Genomic DNA, 9,745 nt, shown 5'->3' with positions numbered 1-9,745 from the left:
CAAGTAAAATGTGAGTGAGCCAAGATGGTTTTAATAGAGGAAATGCTTGGTTACTTATTCACAATTTCCCATTGAAATGCATGGATGCTAGGGTGCCAGCTTTGATGCCATATTATATGTTCAATATCATTTGGCTCAGGCTACATAGATTTTTTTTATATAGAGGGATGCCCAATTAGTATAAAACAAGCCCCATGTGAGTGAGCAAAGATGGGTTTCATAGATTAAAAGCTTGGTTACTTATTCAAAATCTCCCATTGAAATGCATTGAAATGAGAGTACCAGGTTTGGTGCCATATTACATGATCAATATCATTTGGCTCAGGCTAGATTGATTCTTTTTAGATAGACGGATGCCCAATTAGTATAAAACAAGCCAAATGGGAGTGAGCCAAGGTGGTTTTCATATAGTAAATGCTTAGTTACTTATTCAAAATCTCCCATTGAAATGCATTGAAATGAGGGTACCAGGTTTGGTGCCATATTACATGATCAATATCATTTGGCTCAGGCTAGATTGATTCTTTTTAGATAGAGGAATGCCCAATTAGTATAAAAAAAGCCAAATCTGAGTGAGCCAAGATGGTTTTCATAGATTAAAAGCATGGTTACTTATTCAAAATCTCCAATTGAAATGCATTGAAATTAGGATACCAGGTTTGGTGCCATATTACACGAACAATATCATTTGGCTCAGGCTAGATTGATTCTTTTTAGTTAGAGGGATGTCCAATTAGCATAAAACAAGCCAAATGTGAGTGAGCCAAGATGGTTTTCATAGATTAAAAGCTTGGTTACTTATTCAGAATTGCCCTTTGAAATGCATTGGAATTAGGGTACCAGGTTTGGTGCCATATTGCATGATCAATATCATTTGGCTCAGGATAGATTGATTCTTTTTATATAGAGGGATGCACAATTAGTATAAAACAAGTCAAATGTGAGTGAGCCAAGATTGTTTTCATAGATTAAAAGCTTGGTTACTTATTCAGAATTGCCCTTTGAAATGCATTGGAATTAGGGTACCAGGTTTGGTGCCATATTATATGATCAATATCATTTGGCTCAGGCTAGATTGATTCTTTTTAGATAGAGGGATGTCCAATTAGTATAAAACAAGCCAAATGTGAGTGAGCCAAGATGGTTTTCATAGATTAAAAGCTTGGTTACTTATTCAAAATCTCCCATTGAAATGCATTGAAATGAGGGTACCAGGTTTGGTGCCATGTTACATGATCAAGATCATTTGGCTCAGGCTAGATTCAATCTTTTTATATAGAGGAATGCCAAATTAGTATAAAACAAGCCAAATGTGAGTGAGCCAAGATGGTTTTCATAGATTAAAAGCTTGGTTACTTATTCAAAATCTCCCATTGAAATGCATTGAAATGAGGGTACCAGGTTTGGTGCCATGTTACATGATCAAGATCATTTGGCTCAGGCTAGATTCAATCTTTTTATATAGAGGGATGCCCAATTAGTATAAAACAAGTAAAATGTAAGTGAGCCAAGATGGTTTGCATAGAGTAAATGCTTGGTTACTTATTCAAAATCTCCCATTGAAATGCATTGAAATTAAGGTACCAGGTTTGGTGCCATATTATATGATCAATATCATTTGGCTCAGGCTAGATTGATTTTTTTTATATAGAGGGATGCCAAATTAGCATAAAACAATCCAAATGTGAGTGAGCCAAGATGGTTTTCATAGATTAAAAGCTTGGTTACTTATTCAAAATCTCCCATTGAAATGAGGTTACCAGGTTTGGTGCCATATTACATGATCAATATAATTTGGCTCGGGCTAGATTGATTCTTTTTCTATAGAGGGATGCCCAATTAGTATAAAACAAGTAAAATGTGAGTGAGCCAAGATTAAAAGCTTGGTATCTTATTCAGAATTTCCCTATTGAAATTAATGAAAATTATGGTGCCACCTTTGGTGCCAAATTTAATGATTAATATCATATTATCTTTGCTAATTGTTGTTTAATAAATAATTTATTTCATTAATATGAAGCTAACTACAATCGGATGCTGGGTGAATAGTAAGCTAACTTGAATCTTCGAATAAGAAGCTGGCCGAATAAGAAGCTGGCCGAATAAGTAGCTAACTTCAGCATTCGAATAAGAAGCTGGCCCAATAAGGAGCTAACTTCAGCATCATACCTCATAGTGTTTTGAAAATTATTTGAAGTACTGAGGTATCTTACCCACTAGATGTCAATATTGTCATTCTAAAGCTGACTCTGGCAATGCTATTAGATAAATTGCTGCTGATTATAAAGTTGTGTATAGGTATTTGCACATGGCGTTGGGGTAACAAGTACTCAGAGAAAGGCCTTTTGTAATCTAATTTTTAATAATACTTTTACCTTTGATAACATACCTTTTAGTAATGTAATTGTTCATATATAGATGTACATATTTTCAATCGTTTTAAAAGACACACATATCAAAACGTCATGATTTTTTCACAACCCTCTCTATTTTGGGGGCATTTTTATCCAGAATAAATATTACACCATGTGGTGTAAAAGTTAGTTGTCCCTTTACGCTACAAATACCATTTACGCATGCGCAGTGTCGTCGCGCTTGACGTTATCAACAAGCACAATGATAGGTTTTGGAGACGGAGTTAGTGTTGCGCATGCGTAGTATGAAAGCGGGGAATGGGTTTAAAATATGTACAGTATTTAGGATAATAACCTGGGCGCGTTACGCTCGGTAACACCGCTTACAAATACGGGCGATCACGAACCCCGTTTTGTCTGTTTAGCTATCTGCTCTCTCCGGTTGTGTTTTTTTCTCCAGATTCTCATTATGTTCACAGAATTGGCAGTGGGTCAGGGTCCGGGACTCCTCTCTGCCCCTTCTGAGGTTACGAATACGTATAACCGAGTGATCAATGCTCAGTATGAAAACCGATCAGAGAACTTCCGACTGGGAGAGCGAAACTTTAGTCGCCAGTACGCGCATATCTATGCCACCCGCCTGGTTCAGATGAGGCCTCTCCTGGAGCAGAGAGCCAAGCAAAAATGGGGTGAGTGTCCCCTGGGCCGGGTGAAAATGCCCATATTATGCCACTTCATTCATGATGGGTAGTAAAAATCACTTGATGCCCTGGACAACTATACGGATATCACCTACAGATAAAAATACATAAACAAAAGAACTGCTTTCTAGTTTATAGCACGTGTTGTGATAAATCATTCACAAAAAGACTAAACATCACATTTTATTGCAAATATTTTATAAGCCCATAAAAAAACAATGTTTACCCCAGTGATGGATGAAAAATCATCACACAAATGTAGGTAATGTATGTTCTTTATCTTTTTAAAAATAAATAAAAATGAAAGACCAAACTTTATGTAATCTATACTCTAATATATATATATATCAGGTTTTTGTAAAGAAACATACAGATTTTGATAATTATATATGTCTTATTTCTTTATATCACTAGGTTTTTTAGGGGGTTGGGGTTCTCTTTGATTTACCTCTAAAAAGTAGCAGATAATTTCTACCAGTTATGATGGACCAGACCCTAGTAGATTGCAGACTTGGCAAACTAATTTTTGCAATTATTTATTAGCTACTAAATTAATGCATTTATAAGCAGTCTGTTAATGCCTATATTTTGAGTATTTGTAATGTTCTGCTTGTAGGTGATGACATACCTTTGCGGAAACTGTGTGAGCTGCAGGGTACCGAGAGATGCTGTGTGGTGGGAACTCTGTTTAAAGCCATGGAGCTTCAACCTTCTATCCTGAGAGAGATCAGCGAAGAGGTACAACTTCTGTCTCTTTAATTTTCCTCTCTCTCGCTCCCCTCATATGCAGAGAAAAAAAGCATCCTGCTGATTTTTGGATTCAGCAGCACAGACTATTTAAAGAAACATAAAACCAAAATATTTCTTTAATGATTCAGAGCATACCATTTTAACAACTTTCAATTTATTTCTATCTAACATGCTTATATCTCTTTGTATCCTTTGTTGAAGGAGCAGTAATGCACTACTGGGAACTAGCTGAAAGCCAATGGGAAGGTGCATATATGTGCAGCCTCCAAGCAGCAGCTTCTGAGCCTACCTAGGTATTCTTTTCAACAAATGATACAAAGAGAACAAAACAAATTTATGTAATAGAAATAAATTAGAAAATAATTTAAAACCTCTCCCCCTTCAATCCATCCTAAATGCCTCTGCCAGACTAATCCACCTTTACCGCTGCTCTGTATCTGCATCTGCTGCCCCTCTTTGTAAGTCCCTTCACTGGCTCCCTATTCACAGCAGAATTAAATGCAAAATGTTCACCTTTACCAATGCCGCTCCTCGCTAAGCAACAAATATACTTTAGCCCGCCCCCTAAGATCTAGTTATGACCTACTAATTGCATCTTCTATTATCACCTCCTCCCATGCTAGACTGCAGCGCTTCTCTTGTGCGGCACCAACCCACTGATATGCTCTCCCTCGTGCTGCCAGACTTCCCTTAATCTGTCCTCTTTTAAACACTCCCTAGAGACACTTTTTTTGTTCAGGGAAGCCTAGCACCCAACTCAGTAACAAATTAATTCCACTTACTAAATTATTGCCTTTATCTAATTCTGTTTAAAATCATTCTCATCATTGCAGTCCCCACATCCTGTTTCTTACCCTCCTACCCTTCTAGATTGTAAGTTCCCATGGGAATAGGTACCTCAATTCCTCCTGTAATTGTTTGAAAATTTTTGCCCAGTGTGTTAAAAATATTGTATCATTGTTGAACTTTTGTACCCATAGACAGCACTGAATAATTTGTTGGCGCTTTATAAAGTATAATAATAAAATAATATAACTGCTAGCTCTATCTGAATCATGAAAGAAAAAAAATGGGTTTCATGTCCCTTTTAATAGTGGAGGGTATAGAGCAGTATTTCTCAACCAAAGTCCTCAAGCCAGATTTTCATGATGTCTGAAGTAGAGCACAGGTGAAATAATCAGCTGATGGATTGGAGCAGGTTAGTAACCATGGTTACTGATCAGATGATTATTTCACCTGTGCTCTAGTTAAGACATTCATGAAAACCTGGCCTGTTAGGGGTACTTGAGGACATTGGTTGAGAAACACTGGTATAGAGCACAACTTAAAGGGACATTTAACTAAAGCTTTCTAGTATGTACATGAGAGTAATATTTAAATGTACTGTATGTGAAACCAGTGCAGCTTTTTTTTTGTTTTGTTAAAGGGACAGTAAATTTACAAAATAATGTTATATAATTCTACACATAGTGCAGAATTATGTAACTTTATCTTAGTAAGAGCTTTTAAAATCAAAAGATTTTCGAGATTTTAGTGCTCAAAGCTGCATTTACCTGGTCTTCTTTCCAGGCTCTTCTAATCTGGTCTGCTTTTTCAAAAGCGATTCGCGGGCGCGCTGTCTAATCATAGCGTGCTCGATTGCGCTATTGAACTTAATGTTGCTCGCTCCCGCTCTGGTCTGAAAAAGCAGACCAGATTAGAAGAGCCTGGAAAGGAGACCAGGTAAATGCAGCTTTGAGTGCTAAAATCTTTTGCTAAGATAATGTTATATATATTTCTGCACTATGTGCATAATTATTTAACATTATTTTGTAAGTTTACTGTCCCTTTAAATCAAAATTAACATAAAAAATGCAAACTATTTACCTTGGATATTGCAAAATGAGCACATAGAAATCCTGATCTAAGCCACTGTTGCATAGCCACCCCCTATACATCTCATTGAAATATCGAGGAGAGAAATTAGATTACATGTCTTGGTTATGACGGACTGGAACATTTCTACAGTTTGAATGCTAAAAGACAAAAGGTTTACATCCCTATACAACTTCTCTACTTACAGAACGGCTTCATAATATAAGTCACTAAATGGGTGTTATATTTTTGTGTTATGTTTACTAGATACAGCGCATGCACCTGTACGTGCATGTCACTATGTAGGCATCATTATGCATGCACTCATCATAAGAGCACACTGAAACAAGAAGATGTGGGCACGTGCAGGCGTACATTCCTTACTTTTGGTACAGACCACATCTTATTTGTAGCGACTGAGCACACAGTGTTATGTCCCTTTTAAACATGTTGTGTTGTGCCTGTACTGGCTCCTACTACTTTATTGGTGGACAATGATGTATTATAAACATATATTTTTTTTCCAGTATAGAAACAGTTGTTTTACAAAAAACTGTAAAAAATTTAAAGGGATAGGAAAGTCAAAATTAAACTTGCATGATTCAGATAGAGCATGTAATTTTAAGACGCTTTTAAACGCACTTCTATTTTCAAATGTGCTTTGTTCTTTTGATATCCCTTGTTGCAAAAGAATGCACACATATCCTACACTAATTGGCTGATTAGATGAATAATTTGATGTAAAGTCTCAGGGTAGGTGGTGTGACGTAGTGAGTAAACCTAAAGAGAGTCGGGAAGTCCGGTCCACGGGAGTGTAGGTGAGTCCCAGTAATTATCCCTGCCTTATCGCTGTTCCGCTGGCTGCAAACAGCACTTTCAGCTGCGGCATACACCTCCTTTTCTTCCCTCCGTCATAGCTGTGATTACAGCGTAAAAGCCGAAACGCGTCAGCTGGGTAGCTGACATCAACAGGGTAACACCTGTTCTTTTAACATTGTTCTAACATCATCCTTTTTAATGGATTGAATAAAAGTGATATTTTAATTTTCAAGTGCTCCTCAATCCCTTTTTTTTTTTTTTTTTTTTTTTTCTTGTTGGAAACAATATCACTAGCCTGGAAGCATTTTCACCCTTCTCCAGAATACACCCTATCCCTGCATAAAATCTCATGTAAAAAGTTATCTAATCATAGAAGGCTGCGAGACATAGTTGCATTTACAAATTATTTTCCCTTTTTATGATCTTGTTTTGACATATCGCCCTTCATCTTCCTTTTAAAGCACAATCTTTTGCCTCAACCTCCAAGAAAAAAATACATAAGTGATTCAGATGAGTTAATTCTGGAAGATGAGCTGCAGCGGATTAAGTTGGAGGGCGCAACGGATGTGCAGAAGCTTGTGACTGGTAAGTGCTCGCTTTCTAGGGTCGCCACTTTAGCCATGTTTTCCTGGACGCTTATGAGTTACACATGCTGCAGGGAGGAACATGACTAGTGCTGTCCAGGGTCACTATTCATGTACTGGGGTGCAATTCATGTTCCCCTCTGCACACCCTGCAGCATGTGTAACTCATAAGTGTCCCGGAAAACCTGGCCGAGGTGGCAACCCTACCGCTGTCTCATCATTTGGTATGAGTAGGAGAATGGATTTTATTTAAATGGACGTAAAACACCTTTTTAATAAAAAAAATAATAATCTGTTTTGCAATAAAAGCATAAGAGATTAAAGGGGCAGTGTTGTCAAAATTAAACATGAATCAGCAAGAGCATGCAGTTTTAATAACTTTACAATTTACTTCTATTATAAGTTTGCTTTGTTCCATTAGTATCTTTTTGTTGAAAAGTATTGCTGTGTAGGCTAATAGGAGCTCAGGAGCGTGCACGTGTCTTTAGCACTCTATGGCAGCAGTGTTTGCAACAATGTATAACTGCTATAAACATTGTTGCAAATACTGGTGCCGGCGGGCTAACGTCATATGCACACTCTTGAGTTCAACTAGAATTACTCTTTAAAGGGACAGCATACATTGTGCAAGATGTTACATAATTGTGCACTGTGCCTTTTTGTAGGATTTTTTTTTTTTTCTTCAAAATTCTGAATTTGAAAGCTAAAACTATACTTACTTTATAAGCGAAGCCATCCTCCTTTTTTATTTTACTCACAGTGCACACGGTCGGGCCTTAGAAATACATGTAGCGTGCTCTTGCACTAGGCAAAGCAGCCAACAACAAAATTAAAGGGACAGTCTACTCCACAATTTTTATTGTTTAAAAAGATAGATAATCCCTTTATTACCCATTCCCCAGTTTTCCATAACCAACACCGTGATATTAATTACACTTTTGCCTCTGTGGTTACCTTGTGTCTAAGCCTCTGCAGAATGCCACCTTATTTCAGTTCTTTTGACATACTTGCACTTTAGCCAATCAGTGCTGACTCATAGGTAACTCCACAGGAGTGAGCACAATGTTATATCTATATGGTACACATAAGCTAGCACTGTCTAGCTGAAAAACTGTCCAAATACACTGAGATAAGAGGTGGCCTTAAAGGGCTTAGAAATTAGCATATGAGCATACCTAGGTTTAGCTTTCAACAAACAATACCAAGAGTACAAAGCAAATTTGATGATAAAAGTAAATTGGAAAGTTGTTTAAAATTGCATTCCCTATCTGAATCATGAAAGTTTTTTTTTTTTTTTTTTAAATTGTGACTAGACTTTCCCTTTAAGTAACCACTTTCACAACGCTTACTGTCCTTTTTTAACAAAAAATACCAGAGAACTAAGCAAAATTGATACTATGGGCTCAATTTATTAATCCATGGCGGACAGGGGTGTACATATTCGCCCCTGTCCCCCCGAGCTTTCCTCTGGCGGGTAGCATTCCGCTGCACGAATTTCACGTTGCACACGAGCGCTCCTTTGCGCTTGCATGCAATCCCGCCCTCGCACAGCCAATCGCATGCGGGCAGGAGCTGCCAATCTCCCTGGTCCAACAAGACCGGGGAGATTAAAATTTTCTACCTATGAGGTGGAGAAAAGGGCAGGGAAGCAGCGGTCTGATGATCACAACTTTTTTTTGTTTTTTTTTCCTTTTGTTTATGGCATGGAACTTCACTGTGCAAAGTGATTGTAAACTTTACTGAATTAAAGGCCAGTATTAAATAATACTCTTAAAAACAGGGACACTTTAATTCATTACAAGCCAATCTGGAGTTTATAAGTGTCCAGGAATGGGAGATTTATATATATATTCCAAATCCAAAATCGTGCGCGTAGGGTAATTTACCATTTTTTTTTTCTTCATTGACTTCTATGGGGAAATAGTTTATCGCGCATGGGATATTTTTTACTTTCAACTCATAATACCAGCCCAACTCGACACGCGGAAAAATTTACTTCTAGCGAAAGCCCTAAATAGCGCTCCACTCGTAATCTGCCCCAAAAATGTTTCATTATTGAAAATTAAACATTATTGCAATGTACTATTTTGCTCCCTTTTGCTGTAAGATACATTTTGAAAATTTTACTATTATCACTTTCTCCCAGGGACGTTTAGGTTAATACTTTTAACTAATTTGTCTCTAAGGTTTTGTTAGATCAGATTCTCTGTACTCATTTGCTGTTTTAACCACTTTGCGTCGTTGGGACATTCCATGCTGTCCTATAGCACTTGTTCCCTGGCATTAAAGGGACAGTTCACCTAAAAAATTTCTCCCATTTAAATTGTTCCCAATGATCCTTTACACCTATTTTGGCCTTTGAAATAGCTGATTTAGCTTGTGGTTTTGCCAACCTATACTGATATTTTTAATTTTTTTTTTTATTTTATTTTTTTAAACTATTATCACTTTCTCCCAGGGACGTTTAGGTTAATACATTTTGCTAATTTGTCTCTAAGGTTTTGCTACATCAGATTCTCTGTACTCATTTGCTGTTTTAACGGCTTTGCGCCGTTGGGACATTCCATGCTGTCCTAGCAGCACTGGACTTTAATGCTGTTAGGACGGCATGGAACCTCCTACCTTTATATGGCATATTGCACCTGCCTCCTTTCAGGAAATGAAAAAATCAGACTGGGGGTGT

General features: G+C 37.3%; 1 protein-coding gene across 1 annotated transcript in view; it reads left to right on the top strand.

Annotated features, from left to right (window-relative positions):
* Positions 1-2,658: 2,658 nt before the first annotated feature.
* POLD2 (DNA polymerase delta 2, accessory subunit) overlaps positions 2,659-9,745 on the top strand; it is a 51,392-nt gene continuing 44,305 nt past the window's right edge. The window contains exons 1-3 of the mRNA XM_053718139.1: positions 2,659-3,043; positions 3,672-3,793; positions 6,940-7,063. Coding sequence (XP_053574114.1) covers positions 2,824-3,043; positions 3,672-3,793; positions 6,940-7,063 — 466 coding nt within the window. The 5' untranslated portion in view covers positions 2,659-2,823. The remainder of the gene's footprint in view (positions 3,044-3,671; positions 3,794-6,939; positions 7,064-9,745) is intronic.

The sequence above is a fragment of the Bombina bombina genome, chromosome 6 (genome assembly GCF_027579735.1).
Source record: "Bombina bombina isolate aBomBom1 chromosome 6, aBomBom1.pri, whole genome shotgun sequence".
In the NCBI taxonomy this organism is placed as follows: domain Eukaryota; kingdom Metazoa; phylum Chordata; class Amphibia; order Anura; family Bombinatoridae; genus Bombina; species Bombina bombina.
The sequence above is the reverse complement of the archived record's forward strand: the minus strand, read 5'-3'. Positions and strand labels throughout refer to the sequence as shown.